A 26,020-nucleotide genomic window follows, 5' to 3' on the forward strand; every position below is an offset into this window, starting at 1 on the left:
GACAGGTCTGGAAACATCTGTGGGTCTCCACTGTGGTGCTGCCCCCTTGGCGTGGGGACCAAAGGGTCAGTGGGTAATAACAATCTTTCAGTCAGCAGACTTGAGTTTGAGTTCAGGTTCAACTGCCTGGTCATCCTGGGCTCTGTAGCCAGGGAAGCTGTACCCTCCTCTGTAAATGGGATGATAATGGTCCCTACCCTTCAGGAGGTTATTGTGATCAAATGGGATAATGCAGGGAGAACCCATGACAAGATGCCTAGCACTTGTTATGAGTAAGACAGCACCAAGGTTCATGAATGATTTACCCTGTTTCTCAATGCTGGAGAGGCCTGAAGGCGGTCCCCAGAATGCATCCTCACTTACAATCCCTGAGGCTTTCCTGCGTTGGGGAGGAAGCCTCCCCATCCACCCTGTCTTGGTGAGCCCAGGCCAGGAACTGCTGCTCAAAACAGATGGAAATGAGAGCAGCTGGTTCTATGCAAGTGCTGCTCATTAAGGGAAATTTGGGCATTTTTACTTAGGGAAAGGAAAAATGGAGAGAAGAGCTCTCTGGTACAAAAAAATATTTTCTTGGAAGGAAAAACATAAACAAGGCAGAAGGTTGGCTGGGTCATCGAAAGTTTACAGTGTAAATGAATTCTTTTGTGGCTCTGTCTCTGACTTGCCTCAGTGTTGACTATAATGTCTTCTTGAAACTAAATACTCGGATGGTGACAAGCACACAAGGGTTTTAATGTTGGCAATTTATCAGTGATTTTAAAAAAGGCGTTCTATGTATCTGTGAATAGAAAATGATTCTGCTTATTCTGCTTGCCTGTCAGAGTACTTACTCCATGAGGGGTGCAAAGACCTTGGCCACAATGCAGAGTCCGTTACCTTCACCGTGAACTTGGACAAGCTGATAACTCCACAGGCTGAGTTTCCACACACCTAGGATAATACTGTCTTGTTCATCTGGCAGAAATTTTTATGGGACCCAAAGGGAAGGACCAATTCTACGACTTCTTATTAAATATATATTCCAAGGGCAAAACAACAGATTCTTGACACTTTCAAGAAATCGAGGGGGTGGCTATACTTTTAACCTCAGTATGTGAGGCTTTATCATTCTGAAAGATGACTTTTTTGCACTGAAGTGCAACTGAAGGAAGAAATCCAGACATGTTACATCTTTAAACGTTTCTTTATTTTAAATCATTTTAGAGGAAAATGATGATGTATAAAGAATTTTAAAATGTGTTTCTTCAAAAACAGTTTTGTTTCAAAAGATATATATCCAAGCATGCTCTGGACAGCTTACATCTTAAATTTGCAGTGGAAAATACGAGATAATGTTAACAGTGTTTTCTGTTTGCTACCTTACGATCCCTAGGCCATTACAGGCTAACGACAGCCCATTAATATCAACTCAAAACGATCCAACCTGCTGACCTAAAATGGCCTGTAGTGAACTAAAAGCTGCAAGTGGCACGCTTCAAAACACGTTTCACAACAACCGCTGTTAGTCAGCTCAGCTCAGCTCTACTCCTTGACATGTCATTGCCTTTATTTTTCTTCTCAGTTTCCCTGGGCTCCTCCATGGACTCTGCGTGTGTGTGTGTGTGTGTGTGTGTGTGTGTGTGTGTGAATTTCCTACGTTAGTAATGTTTGGGAATGGAGGCTGTTCAAAACAGGAACGAATGGGATGTGCCTCAATCCCCCAGGAACACCGAGTCCTGTCATGTCTATGCAGAGGCAGATGGCATCCTGTGGGGACGCCCGAGGCAGGGACGGCGCATTTCCTAAACTGGTTGTCATGTTAATGAGAGTCCCTGGTTGAAGACTGAGCACAAACGTGCCCAGAGCGATTTCAAAAGGCCAATGAGAAAAGGAGTTAAGTTCCTCCGCCACGTCCACAGTGGCATGTGGACCTTTTGGCTCCTGAGTGATCAGGCTACAATACTTGGTCGTTATGTTCCTTTCTAAGAAATAAAATATCACAGTAGCTACTGATGAATCTCTTTACGTAGACTAAAAGAAAATGCCTATTTTCAATTTCATTTTTGTTCAAACTGTACTTAAGTTATTGATATATTAAAATGAGATTTATTTATATTCAAAGAAAGGATGACCAGAACCTCTGAAGGCTGCCTAAGAACCTTGAAACCTCCGATTCTCCTTCTTTGTTTCAAATACATGCAATGAGTCTCATCTTCTTAGATGCTCTTCCTAGTCTTCCAAATTTGTTTGCCTATCTCTATTTTAGTAGCCTTGCCTCTATCTGACCCGGTTCGGGAAAAATGGTGAGGAAAATGCAATCACATTTCTTCTGGTTATTTATTTTTAGATAGATAGAAATTCCATTTTCAAACAGAAGAGGAACCTGTAATCTGAATTCTACTTCTGGTCCAATTAAGATGTCAAATAGTTCATTCACTACCCCTCTCCTCTGCCTGTGCCTAGATGTTTCATCCTGAAATTGATTAAGCTGGCTATACTCTTTATTTTGTAGGCTGAATTTTTATGCTCCTTTTTCTAAGAAATAAAAATGCTTTCCCCCCATTAATCAGGAACTGGAGACAGACATCATTAGCTCCATTTTGCAGAGGGAGAAACTAAGGCAAAAAGAAATGATGGGACATGAGACCCTGGTTGAAAATGACAATTGCCTTCTGGTGACTGGTGACTGAAGGTAATATAAAAATGCCATTTATCCAACAAGGGTGATTATGTGAATGAGGGACGATTCCAGAGAAGCAAAGGAAATCCATCCTGAGGGTCTCCTGTGGGCCCTGAGCCAGCTGCCTTACATCTGTTTCATGTAATTCAGCACCAAGCCCTGAGAAACAGAAGCAGGAGTCTGTTCTGTAATAGGTGCACCTTAAGAAAGTTCACTCCTCCCATCGTGCTCTCACACACCCGGGCCACTTTTATTAGTTGCCTCGTGTTTATTTTTTCGGGGTTTATTTATGCAGATTGTGTCTGTCCCTCTCTAACAGGCAGTCATGTACACGTTACAAAGGCCCTGCAATTTCGCTGGCTGAAGGGAAAAGTGTCACGGCACAAGGGCCGAGTTAAATGAGAGCATGTGGTAATTATCCACTCTATTAAAGCTCTCTTCCCTCGCCCCGTTTTGCTGGAGCCTTATTTTAAAATACATGGTCTGTCTGACTAACCCTGAACAACAGATTAACCATAAATGCATTCCTGGAACTTAAGTTCCTCTTGCCTCAGTGCTGTGTACTATTATCGGGAACATGGACCATGGGGGTCAGGACGAGAATCAGCATCAGCTCAAATTTTGTTAGGGCAGCACAACATTTCATTTCAATCACACACACACATGCATCTTCAAAACCATCAGGACAGCCTTACAACCTTCAAATCCATGAGCCGACCTTGTTATTCTCATCCCTATATTAGGTTAACGCGGCATTATGCGGCATTATGAAAATGTTTACTTTGGGAATATATTTTCCTTGCATACACAGAAACTGAAGACGTTCAGATCTGTCTTAGAGCTGCTAAAAGTAACACCCGTAATCTCTCTGTGGCCAAACTCATATAATTTTTGTTTTTCTGTTGAGGTTAAACATTCTCTTGTGCTGTGTGCTCATTGTTTCATGTTAATTTATTTTCTCAGAAAGATGAGCTCCTTATAGGCAGGCCACATACCCATAAGACCTAGCACACTGTAGTAATTCCAGAAAAAATTATGATTGAGTGATTAGAATCTAATTGCTAGGGATAAACTTAATCCTGTAAATATAAAGCTTTGAGGCTGCTGCATAAATATACAGTCAGTTACTAGGAATCTGAACGTCTGCGAAACAAATGTCCTGCTCAAGGGGGAAAAATGTTCAACAAAGGAAGCCCAGGTGATCTGTTTGAATTCTAGGCTGATTTCGTTTGAGGCAGGGATTTGGACAAGATGGCCTTTGGGATCCTTACTATTGCTGTGAAACAGTCCCAAACTTAAAAAAGAGCCATGTGTGTAAAAAAAGTACCAGGACAGAAAGAGGCATCATTTACTTGGATAAAGACCTAGACCCGTTTCTGTGCTTCAGAGATCGCATCCTTGATTTCCATCCATTTCTGAGTCCCCATCACTCATCTCCATCCTGAGGCTCTCTTGCGTGAGATTGTTAAAATTAGGACCCTAAATTTTAAGACTCACCCAACCTGTTACCTTCTCTCAGAAGCCTTCTCTGTTCATTGAATTTTAAGCGTACAATAGATGCCATTCTTCTTTCCTTCCTCCTTTGCTGTGACTCTGTGCACAGCGTCAATCTTTAAGCCTTCCACATCATGATGTGCTTGAATGTATCTGTGTCTTCCACTCATATCCCACCATGTGAGCTCCTTAAAGGCAGGGATTTACCTTGGACATCTTTGCCTATCCAAGACTTAAGCATCGCTTTTCTTTGCATATATAAAACTCCTAATAATCATACGTTGAAATCAAGTCAATTGATCAAAAACAATGTTTTTTTTCACCTAATTGGTGGAAGGCTTTAAAAGTAGAAATCCTATCATCACTGAAAATATTTCATTTTTTATTTAAGAACTAAATAACGTTGATAAAAGCTCTCGATGCCTGGCGCTTTGTAGGGGCTCAATAAATAGAAGTTTCCTTTAGAACGTTTGAAAATGTATTATTTGCCAAACATTATACTTAGAAATCTCTGAGTCATTTCAGCTTTTTCATCGAGGGGTATATAAATAAACATAATAAAGCAGGACATCACAGATGCAAAACCCTAGGTTGTTTTGGATGCTTAAGGAAATTTAGTAATTTTCTTATTGTTTTTTCACTTGTAAAAAGCAGAAGAAAATATGAAAGAGAAAAGAGATAATACGTCATAATCATTTACAAGAGATTATTTTTTTGGTAAAGGATTTAACTCACAGTCTTTTGCATACATTGTTTCTTTAAGGTAAAAAAAAAGTTGGGAAGGACCTGAGTTCACATACTCAATACCTGAGTGGCCAAAATTGACTCAACTCTTTAACAATTACCAAATGTGGAGTTACTAATCTTCATTGTGCTTCTGTTGCAAAATATGTTTTAAGACTCAGATTACTTGCATAGCTGGCTAAGACAGCTGTATAACTCAGACATCAGCAGCTCTACTTTTAAATGCCCACAGTAACTGGGGGTTGGATCAATTCAAACTACAATTAAATCTTTCTCTGGTTCTCACCTTGACCACAAGCAGGACATATAATATTTGTGCCATTCCATAATAAAAACTTATTAGTGGTTAATGAAATCAACGCATATGCTAAAGAGTATGTGCACTTGTTCCAAAACCCACAACCAGAAACCACTCTAGCACAACAAGTTCAATGAAAAAGACAAGTGCCACTTTGGAAGAAGACATTGTTCCTTTCAACTGAACAGGATGGGTTCAAGTCCTAAAGAACCTCCAGGCGATTAGAATTGGCAAAGACTACGCTAATAATCAGTATTTTGATGTACCCAACTCAAATGATCTCTGCCTGATCCTCATGAGTCAAGACCCAAAGTTAAAGGCTTGGATTCATAGGGCCACTCACCACAAGAGTTGTTTTAAGATGCTAAGGAAGGTCATCTTCAACTCAAATTAGGCCACGTTTCATTGTATTAAATCCCAGGAAAATTATGCCACAAATAGAATGAGAATTTATTATGCTCTGTATTTCCATCACGTTAATAACATTCTGAGAGCACTGACAAATCTAATTTTAAAAAGATAAATTTGGACTCTCACTTGTAAAATTAAGAGAAATACTGTTCCTAATGGTAAGTTTTCTTAAATTGCCACTGAAATTTAGGCAAGTCATTTATTTGATTAACAAGGGCAGCCTTGAGTGCTTTTTTTGGAGGAAAGAGCACATATTGATTACTAGATTCTGCACTATTTTCTGTCTGGCATATTTAAATGTCTCAGGACAGTATACTCATTTGGAGCTTTTGTCTGACTATTGGCACAGCTCTCCTGTGCCAATACAGGTGGAGGCCCCGCCCAGGGCAGGGCTAGAGCAAGATGGAGAGGGCTGGTTTGGGGCAGAGCTGTCACTCTCCCCACATTCCTGGAGGGAACAGTGGACGCAGCTGCACAGGCAGTCAGGAGGCACCAGTTCTGATCCCAATTCTGCCACCAACGCCAACGTTTCTGGGCTTCATTTTTTCTAAAACATACAACTAGAAGACATTCTTTAAGAAAGGTTCTCTCTACCACCAATGGAAGCCAAAAGCCCAGGAGAAAAACATAAAGGCTTGTTTACAAGTTTCTCCCATGCTAGCTTTACGTATTATCATGATTTCTGTTAGTCCATAATCCCTATTCTTGCTAGCCCAGAGGAGTCCCCGGCCAGTCAAACGAGGGTGTGAATATACATCCAAAGGCACAAAGTACAGCACGATGAACAATCTTATTATCTGTGGGTATACAGTTATCTCCAATGAACCTACCAAAAGAAGCCTTGATTTTTCTGTGCTTTCTATTCCAGGACTAGTTTCCAACAGGACAATCAGTTTTTGCTCTTTTGTAGTCAAACTACTGGGTTTGACAGGTCCTTCAATATCAGGTTCAAATGTCACTTGTTTCAAAAAGCCATTCTTGATCTTTGCAACCAGATAGGTCTCTGTTTCCTTCAAACTCCTAAAGCACTTTTCTTCTATGTCTGCCTTCTCCATACTCCCACCAGAGCTCTTTTATCCAACGGCACAAATGTTCTGTGACAATTTGTGGGTTGATATTATGCTCCTGGAGGCAGGGCCTTGTTTTTTTCTTGATCCACTGAAGGCCCACCTCAAACAGTGCCATCTACACAGCAGGATCTCACTGCACAGGAATGAATCAAAGCACTCGAGTACAGAGAGGGGGATGGACATTAGACTGGGCTTTCTGCGCTACCTAAAACCAGTTCTGTGTGTAAAGGCACAGGATACCACAATGCATAAGGGGGAAATGACAGAAATACTCCTACACTAACATTGGTTTGTGTCTGAGCAGGGATGTCACAGGGAAGTAGTAGCATGTGTCTGTTCCAACGGGCTGTTCTGCTTTTATGGTGAGTTCCACCTCCTTCACCTGATTCTCTGATTTACACTTCTGTAACAACATTCTGTCATCATTAACTTTTGCTCCACATCTGAATTATTCTTAAATACAGTTCAGCTGCCCATCATATGATTGGCTAGTTTCAGAAGAAATGAATCTAGGTTGAATAAATACTACGTGAAAGTCAGGATTTGATTTCTGTGGCCAAGAGTGTTTTCCTGGGCATGGAGTCTTATGAAGAATCACCTATTCGCTCTGGTTAATTTGGTACTGCATTGCCCACAGTTACAAAGTACAGTCCTCGTCCGTGTATTACTACAGCTATTTCAGACTGGTAAACATGTTTGTCCTGATGGTTACTGAATATTTAAAGAGATAACATCTCTTTCTGAGTCTTATTTCCCTCTGCACTCGGGACTAATATAATGCTATTACATCGTGTAGATTTGAGTTTAGCAGTTTTCGTTTTAGACAATTTCTCTGTATTATCTGGCTTTATGAAAGAAAAAAAACAAACACATACATTATTATCACATGTAGGGAAATCAGGATCTTTAGAATGTTTAAAGTTTAGATATTCCAAATGAAAAATAAAGGCTTACAACTTTGGGCATAAAAATGCAGGAAATCTTTCAACAAAGAAGAGTGTTTTAGAGGATAAATAAACACGTAGGATTCCATCCCAAAGCCAAAGGCAGAGCGTTTCCCTGTGCACCCTCACCCCCATCGTACCTCTTGTTTCTGTCCTCCAGCTGTAGCGTGTATACCATGTCATCAGCAGCATGTGTCTTAGCATTACTGTCTCCCCATTTCAGCTTCAGGCTCTGAGGCCCGGCTGCAGCACATTCAAGCCTAGGAGGCAAGGGTGGTAATGGCCGAGTTTTTGTTTTAATGAACTGACTAAATGGTCCAGCTCCAATTTCATTTATGGCCTGAATTCTGATCCTGGAAAAAAATACAAACACTACAGGTTAAAGAAGCAGTGATTCCTCAATTGAAATAAACATTGTGTGGAATCTGTCTTACTTACCCCTAAAGCAATAGCATGGACTAAAGAAAAACAAAATATTCAAGACAAATAGAGAACTTGGCATCTCAGAGGACAGATTATATTCTACGTCCAAAAAAAATAAAATAGCAAAAATAAAGCACATTAGCAATATATCACTTAGATATCCTAAGATATCTTTAATTAAAAAAAAAAAAGCTATTGTCTGCAGGAAGACATCCTAACGATAGGCTTTTATATTTTATTCTAGCCATCCTTTAGCTGCCTCAAAGTCAGTTGTGGAAGTAAGTAGGCTATAAAGAATAAATGAAACAGAGAACAAACGAGTCTTCTTCAGAATTCAAAAACAAAGGATATCAGCTCTTCAGCAGGGCATTTCTCCTTCCCCTTTCTCCCACCTCACCCGACAATCTCTGCTAATCCTTAACCAGAGCTGGGTGCAGACACTGCTGGTAACAGGATATGATGCAGATGTGCAGTAATCTTCACTGGATGTTTTTTTATGTGCAGTGTTGGGGTAAGAACAATTCATCCTCATCCTCAACACCTTTTCCCGTAGTGACTGAATATTCTTGAAACTCGTTTCCTCCTGTCATTCCGTGGCCTGCACATGTTTGCTGAGGCCTTCCTCCTTACTTCTCATATAACATAAGCAGTTCTCTCCATAGCCTCAGACATTTCCACACCTTCACTTGTTGTAAGACCAAGCCCAGGTCTACATCTCCTCCATCTTTTCATGTCCCGTTACTAGACCTCCGGGGGACCCTCCACCCAGACCCCTTGCTAGGGGTCTTACCTCACAGGCATCTTACCAAGATGACTGGGCAGTGGGGTGTCACATTTAAAACTTGATTTGAATTTGAAACAGTGTCTTAAAACACATGATAATAAATATTCAAAGAGATAAATTCTTAGGAAACATCAGCTTAAAATATTCTAATAATTTAGGTTTATACACTTCTCATTTACAACACTTATTGCTTACACTTAAAAAGAAAATATCATTTAAATATTATGTAGCTAAATTCATCTGTAGCCTCAAATTAGCCTTAATTCTTCAAATTTAAATATTACATAATTAAGCAAGCCAACATAATATGCTTGTAGATTAAGAAGAAGAAGAAAGAACCCTGATTAACTGCAGGTGAGATGGAGGGAGCACACTTCACCCTGTCTTTCCCACTGAATGAAGCTATTAAACCTGGACGAAACAAATGGAGCAGCTATTCAAGAACCCTGAAAAGTAAGTGCTGGGGAAGAATTTAAACTATCACCAAGCTAGCAGTGAGTTTACCTTTTCCCTCCATTGTCCCCCAGACTGGACTCAATGTAGCCTGAAATCCAGGAGCAGATCTCTGCATAAACAGAGTTCTAGGAGAAGCCTGGCTCAAAGGTAGAGAAAGTGGTATCTAATGCTCAGAATGAACAGGGAAAATCCTCATTCCTCTTTTTCTTTTCTGCATTCTCATTCCCTAGCCCTTAGCCAATTTCATCCTATTAACAGCCTAAAAAAGAAGAAAAAAATCATATAATTGTACCAATTGATACAGAAAAAGCATCTGATGAAATCTAACATATATTCATATAAAAATTCTCAGCAACTAGGGATAGATGGGAAAATTCTCAACATGAAAAGTGCATCGAAGGAAATACCTACCGCTGTATTATACATTATACTTAATGATGAAAGACTAAAGGATTTCTTTTTAATTGGTAACAAGGCAAGGATGTCTATTCTCACCAACTCTTCTTCAATATTATGTACTAGAAGTCCTAGACAGTGGGGGCGGGGGGAAGTATAGAGATAGGAAAAAAAGAAATAAAACAGACTACAAGACACTGCTGAAAACATTAAAGACCCAAATAAAAAGAGATATACTGTACTCATGAATTAGAAGACTATATGCAGAAAAAAAAAATCAATTCTCCCCTAATTAAGATATAGATATAAAATGATTCTAATAAAATTCCAGCAAGATTCTTTGAGTAGATATACATAAGTTGATTCTAAATCTTATATGGAAAGGCAAAGGAACTAAAATTGCTAAAATGAATTTGAAAAATAAGAATAAAGTTGGAAGAATCACACTACCTGATTTAGGACTTAACTATAAAGCTACAGTAATCAAGACAGTGTGGTAACTGGTAGAGAGACAGACACATAGATCAATAGAACAGAATAGAACTCCAGAAATAGATCCACACAAATATGGCCAATTGATTTTTGACAAATGTGCAAAAGTAATTCAATGGAGAAAGAATAGTCTTTTTAACACATTGTGTTAAAACAATTGGACATCAATAGGGAAAAAAATAAATCTCAACCTAAACCTCCTATCTTATTCTAAACTTAGAATGGATCACAGATCTAAATGTAAAATATAAAACTTTTAAGAAGAAAACAGGAGAAAATACTTGTTACCTAAAATTAGGTAAAGCGTTTTTAGATAGGATATAAAAAACATGATTCATAAAAGAAAAAAACTGAAAAATTGGACTTCATAAAAATTAAAAACTTTCACACTGTTAGGAGAAGGAAGACAAGCTACAGACTGGGAGAAAATATGTGCAAATTATAAACCTGACAAAATGAATTGTATCCAGAATGTATAAAGACCTCTATAACTCAACAGTAAGAAAACAAACAACACAATTTAAAAATGGGCAAAAGACTGAAACAGACATTCCACTAAAGAGGATATACATATGGCAAGTAAGCACACAAACAGATATTCAACATCACTAGCCATTAGAAAATACAAATTGAAACTACAGTGAGACACTACTATATCTTTATTCAAATGGCTAAAATAAAAAATACTTATTACCATACTGGCTGGGATAAGGAGCAACTAAAACTCTCATGTTTTGCTGATGGGAATACAAAGTGGTATAGATGCATTGGAAAACAGTTTTCTTATAAAGTGTCTTACAAAATTTGGCATACACTTATCATAAGACCTAACAATCGCACCTCTTGGTCTTTATTCTAGAGAAATTAAAATTATGTTCCCACAAAACCTGCACACTCCTGTTTACAACAGCTCTAGTCACAACCATCTATACAACTGGATGAGTATCTGCCTCCTAGTTTAGAATAGAGCAAATACTCATCTCTGATAAACTACAGCAAAATTCCATTAAAGAGCCTTACTTTTCCCAGACTCTATTATTCTAGAGGCTACATCAGGTCTCTTGCAGACAATGCAAGTCTCTCAGTATGATACGGAAAGACTAGAATAAACTCATTCCCTATCTCCTAACATGAGTCTTATAAAATATGTTTATGGTACTAACACAAGAACATTTTCCTATGGTTGGAAAATAAGACATTTTTCTGCAACTGGAGAAGAAAAATCTTTTTAAAAGGTAGAAATTACAACCCTTTTTGCCTTCTTAGGAAAAGGGGATTAAGCCAGACAGTAAGTCTCAGTCTTCCTTCAATGGTCTAACAAGCTTCCTCACCTACAAGGTTTACATTTACGTCTTTCTAGTGTCCAGACTGCCATTCCCTCCCTTTACTCTATGCACAGGTAGTGCTTCCATCTGCTCGTCCAGAGTCCTCCAGAGTCAAGCTCACCGTGCATCCAGGTTTTGCTCTGTGCAGCCCAAACACCCTTAGCTACTTTATAAACAAAAGGAAGTGAGGCAATGGGTTGCTTGAGATTGTTGTTCTGTTCAAGGAAAAAACAAACAAACAAAGATCTAAATCATAAGAATTAAAAAATATTTTATGAAATCTAAGTATTGAAACGCAAAAATAAATACAGATTTAGTATTTGATTTCTTTTGTCATTCCATTTATTTCCTCAAAGCCTCTACAGTACTTTGATAAGTACTGGGTTCCTTCCATTTGTAGCTCCCGGGCTCTCTGACCTGTTGCCGAGAAGTATTTGGGAGGCACAGTCTTTGCCTTAAATACACACGGCAAGAACACCATAGCAGCGTTTTCACTTCCTGTACAGTGAAGCTTCTTTGGGAATACTGTTCATCACTTTGGTGACCTTGGGGAAATTATGGAATACCTTTAAGTCACAGTTTTCTTAACTATGAAATGGGGATAGTAGTCTCTTTGCTGCATTTACGAACAGGATTACTTAATTAAGGAATGTGGAAAGCACGTTCTATTTTTTTAAATGTTTTATACTCCACCATACAACCAGAAAAGAATTCAAGGTAGCCAAAAGCACAGCGGTGAACTTTAAAGGGCTCATTTATGGCCATATTATTCTCTTGGCTTCTTTCGAGGCCATCATTCCTCTCTCACAGTGAAGAACACGTGCTGGGCATACACACACACACGAATGTCTCTGTTTTAGTTGCACCATTACCACCACCTCACTTTATAACTTGAATTAATTTGCTGATACCAGCTATGCTTTCCCTTCCTTGAAATTATGGCCAGGGACCCAGCAATGGCATCAAGGACTGGCTGGCTTCTTTTTAAACCATCCACAGTAGGTGAGGATGAGAGAAAGAGCTCTGCAACAGACGAAAAGGCCAACAGTGACGACCAATGACCATCGCAACAAATAGCAAGGAAAACTTGCTCTGGCCAAGAACCTGTGCTATGGAGTAGGGACCTGTATTGTCTCTTGCCTTTGGATATGAGGAACCGGCAGTTCAACTCAGAGAGAGGTTAAATAACTCAACCTAACTGATACAGTGGCTATGAGGTGTTGAAGTCTAGGTTTGATATGAACAACCTTATCTCTAATTTCTAACCTGACTCCATGAGGTAGGAATTACTTGTTTTATAAGTGAAAGGACTATGGCCGGCTGAGTTCCGTCATTTACACTGATCTACATAGTGGATTCAGGGCAGATCTGGGTGTGAATCTCATCATTTTAGGCTCCAAGTCTTTGTGCATTCTGGCATACCATACTCTCCGAACATAACTTGGACCACACATGGCTTTTACTCCAACCAAAAGATAATTTTAATTCTAACCACACTTTCAGTTCAATAACGATTACCTTTTGCCAGTGAAATAGACATTTAAAACAGTCACAAATTTATTTTCACATTATTTAACTTTTGGCCTTGAAATCATTATCCAGATTTTAAAATACTCACTTCAACTTAGCCTTCATTTTTACAAAAACCCATTTTGTTTCAGTAAAAATGCATGGAAAACAGTTTCCATGTAGCTAATGCACTGAACTAATGTTATTAGGTGGGTGCAAAAGTAATTGTGGTTTTTGCAATTATTTTTAACCTTTTAAGTCGCAATTACTTTTGTACCAACCTAATAATTAGTTCCAATGATGAAGTAATACTCAAAACTGAAATAGAACTGAGGAACTCATAAGATGCAAATAGGCCATGTCTTCCTGCATTCTGGTAAACATATTAGGAAGTCTGAACATAGAAGGCTGAGCAAACTGAACAAGGACTAAGGTCATTACTATTTGTTTTATTTTGGGGAGAAAAATGCAGTGTGTGAAAATAATTTAATTCCAGTGAGAGCTCACCTGGGAATAATGAACAAAACAAACGCTAACCTGAAGAACACGTCTAAGAATTCACCTCAGAAAAAACTGCTTTTCAAGTTTGATTAAGTTAATTAATGTCTATCCACATCCAAACTTGAGAAGTTTTCTCTTGGCCGAAGTAACATGTTAATCTTCAAATTTAAATAGGATCTGCAGGGCATTTCTGTTTGTTTGTTTGTTTTTAACATGCATTGCATACCAGTTTCTGAAATCTTAAGCTCTACAAATTAAGTATAAGGGAAATGGAATTTTGCTTTCCAGTTTAGGGAAGTGCTGTAACTCTGGGAAACTATCTTGGTCAGACTGATGTGCAAACTCTCTGTAAGTGCCCAGGAGTCTGCAATATCCATCAATACACTGATAATACTGATTAAATAAATCAAATTGAGAAACATATTCTTTATTAGTTTTTATTGAAAACCGACTATTAAAATATCTACTGTCTAGGGGCCGGCTCAGTGGCTCAAGCGGTTGGAGCTCCACGCTCCTACCTCCGAAGGCTGCCGGTTCGATTCCCACATGGACCAGTGGGCTCTCAACCACAAGGTTGCCAGTTCGATTCCTCCAGTCCCGCAAGGGATGGGGGGCAGTGCCCCCTGCAACTAAGATTGAAGACGGCACCTTGACCTGAGCTGCTGCTGAGCTCCTGGATGGCTTAGTTGGTTGGAGCACGCGTCCTCTCAACCACAAGGTTGCCGGTTCGACTCCCACGAGGGATGGTGGACTGCGCCCCCTGCAACTAGCAACGGCAACTGGACCTGGAGCTGAGCTGCGCCCTCCACAACTAAGACTGAAAGGACAACTTGATGCTGAATGGCACCCTCCACATCTAAGACTGAAAGGACAACAACTTGACTTGGAAAAAAGTCTTGGAAGTACACACTGTTCCCCAATAAAGTCCCGTTCCCCTTCTCCAATAAAAATCTCTACTGTCTAATTCCAAATGCCAAATACATTCCTGCTTCAGAAGATCATAGGCTGCCATAATGCGCCTTAGACACACACACACAAGATCAAATTTCTGACATTATATGTATTAAAAAAAGCATGACTTTTAAAACAAACCTTCCTCAAGTGGGGAAGGTGACTTCTCTGTCAGGATTAGCCATTCAAGTACTCAGGATGTCTCAAATGTAGGTTTGGGGTCGGGGGAGATAGCGTTCCTTCCCCCATGAAGGGTTGCGTAGGAGAGGCCTAAGCAGCAAAAGATGGGCTTTTTGTACCCCTCACCCACCACCAATCTACCATCTAATTAAGAAGAACATGAAGAAAGAGAATAATCACTATATAAATTCTGAAGGAATATAAAACCGTAGCTTTAACCCAGACATCTCTTTGGGGGAAAAGAATATGTTCAGAGTGAAGTTACTCAGGGAAGGCTCCTAGACGGGTAACCTGAGCTGGCTGACGTTCAGCCCCACCACCAACCAAGCTGCTTCTCCTGACAGCTCCTTGGATACTGTGTCACCACGCTGTTTCCAGGCACTTAGACTTGCTATTATTTTTTACATGCCCTGCTCTGACAAGGAAAAAAACCTTAAATGTCTCCCATTGCTTAAAGGATAATGCCAGATTTCTAGACACTTCCACCTATAATCTGGTCACAACCCAATGTCCAGCTCACGTCTTCCCTACCCAACAATTTACTGAGTGCTTACTTATAGTGTGCCAGGTTCCATACTTAGTGCCTGAAATCTTATCTGAAACACACAATAACCCTACTAGATAGTTGAAGTTCTTATCCTCATTTTACAGATCAGAAAACTAAGGCACACAGAGCCTAATTGACTTGCAGAGGTCACAGAGATAAGTGAGGGAGCCAGGATTGAAGTCAAGGCTGTTGGACTCCAGTGTGCTACTTCGGAACTACTCAGAATTTGTCTAATAAAGCCTGCCTCATCTTGTTAGGATGAAATGATTGATGACTCACTTGACAGGCTAATGTAGTGCTTGACATAGAGTCAGGACTCAATAAATGTTATTTTCATCCTCATTTTACCTAGCAAAAAGAGTATAAAGGAGCATAACAAATAAATCTACCTTTAGTTGTTTGCCAGCTCAGTATGAGTCAGACATATAATGAGGTTGCCAAAAAAAAAAAAAGTAATCTAAGGCAACCTTACTAAACTAACTGCTCCCTTTGGAGAACAAGTAAGGTGACAGCTTTGCTCTTCTCTGAGCCAGCCAGCCAGCCAGACCATTCCTGGAGGTTTGGGCACCATTCATCAAAGAGGCCATCAGGAAAGAGAATCCACCCAATGAAGAGGGTGAAGGAGGTTACAGAAAACCCATGCTACTGAGGACATATCTGAACGAAGTGAGGATGCTTAAGTAGGAGACAGCCAACACTGGAAGATACTGATGACCAGGTACCCTCTGGGGCCCTCTACACCACAGGCTGCAGGAGTGGGGCTCAGACTTCTTTATTTCACAAAAGCGTTCCTTCCAGGTGATTCTTATATAATTAACATTCAAGAATCAATGCGCTAGGCCAGAGGCTCTCAGACTTCAACATGCACCACCATCTCCTGCAGGGCTACTTAAAGCACAGAATGCCACTCCACCTCTTCGAGTTTCTGTCTCGGTAGGTCTAGAGTAGGGCCTATTATTTTGCATTTTAGCAAGTTGCTAGGTGCTGCTGGCGTTGCTGGCCCAGGAATCATTTGACAACCACTGCTGTAGAGGAAGGCCCAGGATCAACTGTATAGATTTTAGATACACAGAGGTTTTCACAAAATAGTTATTCACAGGTGGAATGCCTAGTGATGAGAGACTGGGACCACTGCCCCAGGACTGGAGATGCTCAAGCCAGGGCACTGGGAAGGGACAACACCATGTGACCTAGTTTCTCTCAGCTTGCAAAGACTACACGACCCTGTGTGGCTGGAAGCATGGAAAGGAGAGCTATGTCTGTTATCAATAACATTGTTCTCCCTCCTCAAACCAAAACATAAACTCAGTTTCAAACTCAGTTCTAAGCGTAAAGGTAATGCCTTTAAAAAGAGCATTGGCATTCCAAATTCCATACAGGGCGTCAGAAGCCAATGGGTATGTTTGCAAGCACCGATGGCGATGCAATGGATCCATTAAAAAACCCTCTTGCATCGGTAGGTTTGCTAGAGAGCCAAACACATTTCTGTTCCCACAAGACAGAGAAAGAAAATACTCAGTGTGAGAATAATTTGTAACTGCTGAAAGTTCAACAAAAAAATTCACCAAAGAAACAAGTCCTTTATCGGAGCCCCGAGGACTGCTTAAAATACTGCATTCCATATTTTTATTTAGAACATCATGATCTGTTCTCTGTATGTTTTAACCAACTTAGGGGTCAGAAAAACGTGAGGTAAAGGTTGACTGCACCCAAATTATACCTTTAGTTCCTTGAAATATTCATCTTGTGTTTCACTATAATTATTGCAATTGTGTTTTGGAAACAAAAGAACAAGCCTGTGGTTGACCAGAGTTCTACTACAGAGCACCCAATCATAGAAACTAGTATAAAGTTGCATAAAGATGATCTTAAACATGAATATTAATCTTAGTATCTTAACTATGAAACATCTGATTTATTTACTGATTGATCAGCAAAGACTTAGGCTAACTTTTTTTTTTCTGGGGGGCGGGCAAGAACACACAATATGACTAGAGCCAAAAAATCTGTCTTTTCTAAAGGTGTGCAATTTTCATTTGACTGTATGTTGACTGATAAAAGTCAGCATTCCTCCAATATCATCCTCCTGTTATCCTTCAAGTTGACAATCATGTAAGCCACCTTTATGGTAGGCACAATGTCAGGAAGAAGTGAAATTCCTCAGCGAACACCTTTCCCTAAGAGCCCTTTGATGATTTCTGATCCGAGTGTTCAGAGGACTGAGCTGAGAATCTGAGTCCACTCTGGGGTAGACATGGGTGTGAATCAGTGTGGACACAAAGCCTTTCAGTGAGTCTCTGAACCAGTGTGGCTTCTTCAGAGGTTTTCTAGCCTGAGAGATCAAGGTCAGGCAAAATTCAGGGCATCTGGTCCTTTGGAAACAGCTGGGGGATGCTGGTCATCCGTCATTTCCGCCCAGAGATGAGACCTCATGGTCAGGTTTCCTTAGAGTTTCAGGACTGCGGAAATTCCCTGAGGTCAAGGTCTGGGTTCAATAATCTCTGGATTTCCTCAGCACCTGACTGAGTGCTCTGGAACAATGGGCACTGAGCATTTGGGTAGCCCAAGAGCGAAGACTGCCTTTCTGAGATTGACTTAAAAGGCTAAAACGGAGAGAATGCCCTTGGCCTGCCTCCTCATCTATTTAAGTTATGCTCCTCTTTATTCTGCTTCTATTTCAAATCCCACTTAGAACCCTCTTTCCCGTTCGGAACCCCAAGTCTTCTCTGAAACGTCAACAGGACTGCGTACAGTGTTATTTTCAGCCTGTGATGTTACAATAACGTATCATCTTAGGTTCCTGTGTAAATGTCCCTCAACTCTGTGAGTGCTCTCAGGGCAAGAATAGTGTTTGTCACTGTTTTATAGACCCACAGTGTCCAGAACTGTGCCCCGAAGAGATTTCTTAAAAGAATAAAAGATTAGAAAACACAAAAACATTGTCATTGTTTTGAAAAGCAAAATGAATATACTTATATAAATTATTCACAAAAGATCTGGTGAGAGAAGAAAATAGTCGAGATAATATGATATGGCAGGATGGAACTTTTGTATTTTGTAACTGATTAGTGGATTCTTTCTTCAGCTTCTGGGGATAAAAATGGTAGCATACCAGACCACCCAACTAGAAAGCACTGCAGAGAAAAAATAAGTGAAGTAATGACTCTTTTTCCAGTAGCAAGTTATCTGCGTGCCCTTCACTCTGCCCCCACCCCCCGCCCCACCCCAGGAAGAACTCGTTTTGTTGGATGGTTGTCTTGATGATGATGAAAATTACAACACATGTTTACTGTGCACTTGATATATACTGCTGGGCTCTATGTAAGCATTTCATGTTAATTGGTTTACTGTTTACAACAATCTCCTGAGGCGAGCAATCTTGTTCTCCCCACTTACGGAAGAGGACACTGAGACAAAGAGAAGTTCAGTAACTTGCCTAAAGACACAGCTGATGACCTGAATGTGAATCTATGCTCTCCTTCACCTGCTCAAGAAACCATTCAATCCGACCAAGGGAGATGCCTGGACTGGGAACCCCTGAATAACCACAGGCGGTTCCTCTACTTCTCGAATGCTGAGTGTAATCGTTATTTTGAGCGAATTATGGCAATGTGGGGACAGAGCTAAATGATTTGAAATTTTAAAAGGCCATGGTGAAGAAAACGATGTGTGAGAAGAGGAAGGGGAGGTGGCTGGCTCCCCACAGGCACACTGGGAAAGAAAGAACACAGACGTTAATGGAGGTTTGCTTGGTGGTGTGTGAAACTTCTTTTCTGGCCCCTTGTGAAATCCTGAGTAAAAGCAACATCACCATTTTTTTTGTAACACTGTGTTTGCTTTTGGGGCATCAGAAAAATAGCAGAGGTGGGCAAGGACAAGGTGAGGACATAGGCTGTACACAGAAGGATGAGTCACAGTAAAAAAACAAAGAAAAGTGGTTACCAAGAAGGAGCAACTGATTTACAGGGGGAGGTGAAATTGTATAAATTTCTAACCGACTCAAAGTATAAAGCAATACAAGTCTTAAAGCTATATTTGCATTTAGCACTCTTAAATATGTTAATTAAAAATGGCTAGAAATCACTCATCTGCCCTCCAGAACCGAAAGGGTGTGTAGCCGCAGTGCTGATATGTCCACCCAGCTTTATTTCTCTTTCCCTTTACTCACCGGTAGGTGGTTTCTGGAAGGAGCTCTTTCAGAATGTGGGTGGTGGTATTGCCCACGGTGATGCTAGCGTCTCCAAGATCAATATTGTAAGCAAGGATTTCAGATCCATTATTGCACGGCTCTTCCCAGTTCAATACAAGGCACACAGAAGGTGAGTCAGGGTGGGCATGGAGGGTCTCCTCTTCCAGGACACAGAGAGTGGAGACAGGGTCTGGGGCAGATGCTGGCGTCTGGCAAAGGACAAGATCACTGTACGGTCCTGCTCCAGCTTGATTGACAGCCTAAAGGACAACAGTAAGACAAAGGACACATGACCCCATTGTATATTCTAATGCCTCCATGTTAGGTGTTGTTAAATAAATCTAAACTAATATACAATTTACTCTAGAAACAGGTAGAAATAAATCCTAGAAAAATGTTCACTTTAATCTAATGACCACTTTCCAAAATTGACCACTTGCCAATCACATCTTGTCCGTTAATAAAGTCAAAGACAATAACATTGCCATCATCACCTTTTATGGCAAACAATTGTACAATAACTCTATTTATATTGGCATGACCCACTGCAGGTTACATACTGTCTCATGCGATCTTCCCAATAACCCTGTGAGGCAGACAGTAAATAGCAAGATTTCTTATCTGCCTCTCACAGATGAGGGGACTCCAAGTCAGATTAAATAACTCATGCCCCAGGTGTAGAGGCAAAGCAGGGACTGGAATTCAGTAATCTGACTTTTAACTCTAGTGCTGCCCTGGACAAGCAATAGGAATCTTTTCTCTTTTAGAAAAGATCTCTAGTGTTTTCCATGGGAATGATGAACTCATATCTGAAATCAATTCTCAGTCCTGTCTTGACTTTACCTGAGGGCAATAGCTGACACCTTCATCACTCATCGCTCTTTCAAATGCTCCTTCACTTGGTCTCCAGGAGCCATACTCTTGTTTCTACTTACCTGCTGCTTCTTCTCAATCACCTTTGCTGGTTGCTACTCATCACCCACATCTCTCAACACTGGAGGGCACCCAGAGCTTGGACATCTCTTCTTTTCTGTCTCTTCTAAACTCTTGAAGACCTCATCTGGTCTCAGGAGGTAAACAACATTTATATCCTGCTTCCAAATTTATTTGTGTAGCTTGGACCTCTGCCTTGAATGTCAGCCTAATGTATCCAGCTGCCTTTTGGGTGTCTCCACTTGCGAGTCAAACAGGCATCTCAAACTCAAGTGTCCACACAGCTCCTCACCTCCACCCCATCTCTCTTCACCAAAAACCTCACTGTACTTCCTGTAGTTGTCCCCATTCTTCAGGTTGTTCAAATCATATCCCTGCATCATCACTGGACATCTTCCCTTCACACCTCTATCCAGGCCATTACCCTATCCTGTACCACCCTCGTCTAATTACACTCACTGTCGTCTAGTCACTGTAATGATCTCCTAACTGGTGTCTATGTTAGTCCTCGCCCCATTGTCGCTATTCACAGCAAGTGATTGAGAGTGACTCTCCTCAAATCCCTTCAATGGCCTCCAACCGTATTCAGAATAAACTCTGAAGTCCTTACAACAGCTCACAAGATCCTGTCTGATCTGCTCACCACCACCACCCTCCCCAAAAACCCATCACCATTCTGACTTCATCACCCACTTGTCTTCCCCACTGACTCTGCTCCAGCCACACAGGTTTCTTTGACATTCCACAGGGACACAAAGTTTGCTCCTATCTCAGAGCCTTTGCACTTGCTGCCCCTTCTGTTCAGAAAGCTTTTCCCCAGACTTCTGCACAGCTCACTCGAGCAGCTCCTACAGGCCTTCTTTCAAGTGCTACCTTTTCAGTGAGCTCTCTCTGAACACCAGATTAAAACTTGCAGTCACCCACCTCTAGCCCCCTCTAACTCTCATTTCCTATTTCCCTTCTTTGTTTTATTAGTCACCATAGCATTTGTCACCAACACAGTATAAATTTCATTTAATTACTGTCCTGATTAAAATGTAAGTCCCATAAGGGCAAATTCCATATCTGTTTGGTTCATGGTTGTAGTCCTAAAAAATAGAATACCTGATACAGAGTACATATTCAATAAATGTTATTAAAAAATTTTTTCCTTATAAAGAGAAAAACATTTGTGAATGGTACCAAAGTGAATGTATTCTAAAACTTAGTTCTCATTTACTTCATAGGAGAGCTTATGAGGACAAATTAAAACAAAAACAAAAACAAACAAAAAAAACTTGTTCAAAACAAAAAACAAAACTTGCAATATCTGTGCATTACTCTTAATTTCAAAGAAACAAACTAATAGCATTCATTTGCTATTAAATCACTTTTGAAACTTTACTTAATATTCTGTCATATCTAGTCCCATTTCATGATAATACTTCAACTTTCTGATAGGTAAAATTTTAATGCTACAATTTATTTTAACAGCATATATTTAGAGATTTTATTTCTGGACAGAAATTTATCATGGAGCAGAAAAGTAAGACCTAGTGGAGCTCAATGTTCATATTGACTAAGGCTTTCTATCACCATAAAATAGAAGAAAAAGAACAGCTTTTAGAGTTGGAGCTTAGTTCAAACCTTGATTCCTTTATTACTACCTGTGGTCTTAGGCAAATTAATATCTCAGAACCTGTTTCCTAGATGTAAAATGGGGACAGTAACACCTAATTTATAGGATTATTGTAAAGATTAAATTGATTAACATGTAAAATCCTGGCAGAGTATCAGTTCAACAGTCAGTGTTTCACGTCTCTCCTTCCCATAGGGAAAAGCAAGAACAAAATAGCATTTTCCCCAACTGAAAAAACAAAAACCAAGACTTGTAAAATTTTGAATTAATTTTAGATTTACAGAAAAGTTGCAAAAATAGTACAGAGAAATTTCTGTACATCTCTTACCTTGCTTTCCCTAATATTAACACTTTACAAAACGAAACAATGATCAAAACCAGGGAATTAACATTAGTACAACTGTACTAATTAATTATATAGAGACCTGATTAAAATCTTACCAATTTCTCCAATAATGCTGTTTTTCTATTGTACGATCCCACTTTCTTTTATTAGCTTCATTCTATGGGAATTGTTTTCTTGATCTATACCACTTATTATTACCAGTTTTCAAAGTAAACAACTCAGAAGCATCTTTTGCTAAATAAAAGTATGCCTACAACATACAATATGCCTCATGTGAACAGAATTACTTTGGCATTTGTTAATTAAAATATTCCTAAGGAAGAATATAAAACTTCAAAAATTCCTGAGTAAAACAAGCTATGTTTCGCCCAATTTTTATAAAACGTAGCATAGCTATGATAGTGTTTAATCTTTAAGGCACCAGTATTCAAAAGAATATTTGGGTTTAACCTGACTCTGTAGTAATGTCAAATGAAAATAATTCATATTTGGCTCACAGGTACCAAGAAATCAATGTAGGCTGAGGAGACACTTTTCCAGCAGTACTTCTTTAGCATAGCGATGGTGGCTTTGAAAATACTATCCCCTTCACAGAGTCTGACTCATTTTAAGACAAAGAATTATAGACATTTGAAAATGTTTTCTACTTCTTGTCAAAACAGGGAGGCAGGTTCTATTTTTACCAATGCAGCTTTTAAAATGCAGTTTGGAGAAGTCAATGCTAAGTGACAACATATACTCCGAAAGAAAAAGAGCAAGAACGTTTTAAGGAGAGACCAAAACTCGAAAAGCCTAAGTTCTTTCCTGTGGTGGCAGACAGTTCTTTATTTATATCCTGCCTGGTTCCAAAAACAGGAGAGTGGCATATAATTTAACCTTTTCCCCATGACTCAGCATCTCTATTATAAAGATCAGATAACGTGCTGTGACCCTGACTCATTGACAAAGGGTTAATTATGTCCTAGGTGCTCCACTCAAGAAGGAAGTGTATAATAAAAAAGAGTTTATTCAGAAATGGTTACGATAAAGTAGGCTTCAGAATTTAACAGACAAGCTTCAATTGATCTGGAAAATTAACTTATGAAGGGAATGTTTTCTCCAAAGAGGCCAGAGACACTGATTTTGCTGGACTTGTCATAAGCAATTCGATCTGACTTAAATCAGGTGAAAACCTAAATCTGGCATCTTTGCTTCTTTGTCTATTTAAATCTAATGTGTGTGACGCCAGAATTGTTCTTCAAGGTCAAGAATCACATCTCACTAATCTTTGTATCTCTCCTCTTGATCGTCCCCGGTCATGCTTTGATTCTGGCACAGTAGCGCTCAAGAAAACCGTTACTGAACAAAAGGAAAGAAATGGACGAAGAACCCTGTTTCTCAGGACAATAAAAAGGAGAAAAAATAATTTACCCAAGCCAACAAAGTAAAAGTAAACCCACAACTGTTGTCACTCTCAGGGTTGGGCTAGAAGCCAACTGTTCTTGACGTTATTCTATTTGGACTCCCAAGTGGAAGCTCACAGATAACCAGCCTCGTTAACCGTCACTGCGAAGCGGGAGATGGGTCCAGGAATCTAATGCAGACTAGTCCAAATTAATGTTTCTTCCTGGCCCCACTTAAAGGCGGGCATATAAGCTTTCTGTCTTTTGCCAGTGCTAAGTGGCTTTCCCACTGCAAGGTGCATCTCAGAGGAATTCAGACAGAAAGAATCTTCCCTAAGGAGCTGTGACACCTTTGCCTTGGAGTCAGTCATTTAGTTAGTGAATTGATAAACAAGCAAGATGTAAGGGTGGTGAGCAGGAGAATTTCTTGTATTTCAGGGCCTGCTCGAGAAGCAGAAATTAACTGTAAAATACCACAGCAATTACATTTATTTTTCTTTAGAAGGACTCTTTTCCCACATCATCTTTCTTAGTGGCATCCATCATGAGCCTGTGAGTGAGTTTGCCCAAAAGTCTTCCATGGGACACCAGTGTTTGTAAGTCTGAGTAACGCCAACCTACCTGTAGTCTACAGCAATACTGGGCAGCAGGCAACAGAGCCCTGATTTCAAAGCCGGTGTCGGTCCCATGATAAATGAGTTCTAAGGACTCTTCATCTTCTCCCCATTCCAACCTGTACTCTGAGATGTCAGCACCGGAGCTTTCAGGACTCTGGAAAGCACAGATTCGGGTAGTTAATTTCACTGAGAAGAAAATACTCTGATGTTTGTGTTCAACCAACCAAACTGGAAAAGAGAACACCATGCCCCAGGAAATTTCAAATAGATTAAAAAAAAAAAAAATGCATGAAAGAGATACTCAATTTTGACTAGTGGTAAAAATTTCCACAACTCTGAATGATATAAGCCAGTGCCAAGGGAGATTAATGTGTAAAAATCACCCATCTGTGAATTGTGGCTTTGTAGGTTCCTCCTGACTTGCACTGAGTGGCAGATAAAGCAGAAGGAACAGAAATCGATGCAGAACATGTGCCTGACTTACCTCCCAGCTCACCAGGACACATCCATCAGGTGAAAAAGAAATACAAGGTGCTTTGCATTGTCCAGGAGGCCCGGCAGCAGTGGTGATTTCTGAGACATCAGAATAGGGGCCATACTGAAAGAGAAGAACATGCACATCCTCGTATGTATGTGGACACACACGTGTGTATGTGATCGTGCGTATACAAGCTTATAACCAATAAGGGCTAGGCTAACACCATCGTCAATGCAACAGATGCAAAAATATTACCTAGTGGCATTTTCACTTTCACATGAATGTGCGTAAGGTTTTCTTCCTACACAATTTCCCCGAGTGGTAAATGTCTACTATATATGTATATTCTTTTTATTCAAATGGATTAGAAAGCTGGTTTACTAAAACATTTTTCCTGTACTGTGACATCAGAAAACAAAAATATGCTGAGTCTTAACACAACAGGCATTCTGTTTTAACATTTCGCATAGGACATCAAAGAACACTAAGTCTGAGGTACACTGCAGTTTAATTTGCCATACATAAAAATACACTCAAAATTGTTGATTATCAAATTCTGAGCATTTCTTCTAGTTATTGCAAGTTGACATTTTGAAAATTAATGCTCCTGTTAATGTGTTCTCAGCATGTCCCACCATCTCAACTTTCTGAAGGTTTATACTGTACTCCTGTTTTCTTTACATTATTACCATCAGTGACCGCACCACTGAGGGCCAACTGCAACTGGAGAATGAAAACATTTCGAGAGAATCATAATCACCCATTTCACACAGGAATATGTGATACTTCAGTGTTGGGGCAAAGAGTAAAATAAAATAAATTCCAGGCTAATGAAGTACATGACTATGTTTTTCAAAAATGGGGAAAAAAACATTAAAAAAACCCCCAACCTCTCACATTTTTCCAACACAACTTGTAAATATGCTGGGGCGGGGGTGGGAGGTTGGGATGGGAGAGAAACTCTCTGAAATGAAACTCTCTGAAGGTGGCTAAAAGTCAAATAAATGGTTAACTTCCAACATAACAGGAATAAACCAAGACTAAAGCTAGTTCTTTACATCATAAATTAGTTAAAGGTGAGACAAAGTAAAACTCAAATCAGCACAGTTACATCATTTTATGGCAGAGATCCCTTGAAAAGCTGATGGGGAAAAGGCCAAAACAAAAGTACGATCAAGTTTCTGCAGCATCTGCAGCCGTCACCATCCATCCTCTTTTTATTTATATAGTTATATTTGGATGCATAGGCCTCCTTATCTTCTCATCAATACAT

General features: G+C 39.8%; 1 protein-coding gene across 2 annotated transcripts in view; it reads right to left on the bottom strand.

The window, feature by feature from the left end:
• The window catches only part of FNDC3B (fibronectin type III domain containing 3B), a 320,537-nt gene that overhangs the window by 21,184 nt on the left and 273,333 nt on the right, over nt 1-26,020 (bottom strand). For both annotated transcript variants that reach the window (XM_033130828.1, XM_033130837.1), the window contains exons 20-23: nt 24,754-24,867; nt 24,274-24,423; nt 19,353-19,633; nt 7,761-7,973 (exon numbers count right to left, since the gene is read on the bottom strand). In XM_033130828.1, the coding sequence (XP_032986719.1) occupies nt 7,761-7,973; nt 19,353-19,633; nt 24,274-24,423; nt 24,754-24,867 (758 nt within the window). The remainder of the gene's footprint in view (nt 1-7,760; nt 7,974-19,352; nt 19,634-24,273; nt 24,424-24,753; nt 24,868-26,020) is intronic.

Source organism: Rhinolophus ferrumequinum, chromosome 2, assembly GCF_004115265.2.
Source record: "Rhinolophus ferrumequinum isolate MPI-CBG mRhiFer1 chromosome 2, mRhiFer1_v1.p, whole genome shotgun sequence".
Taxonomy (NCBI): Eukaryota; Metazoa; Chordata; class Mammalia; order Chiroptera; family Rhinolophidae; genus Rhinolophus; species Rhinolophus ferrumequinum.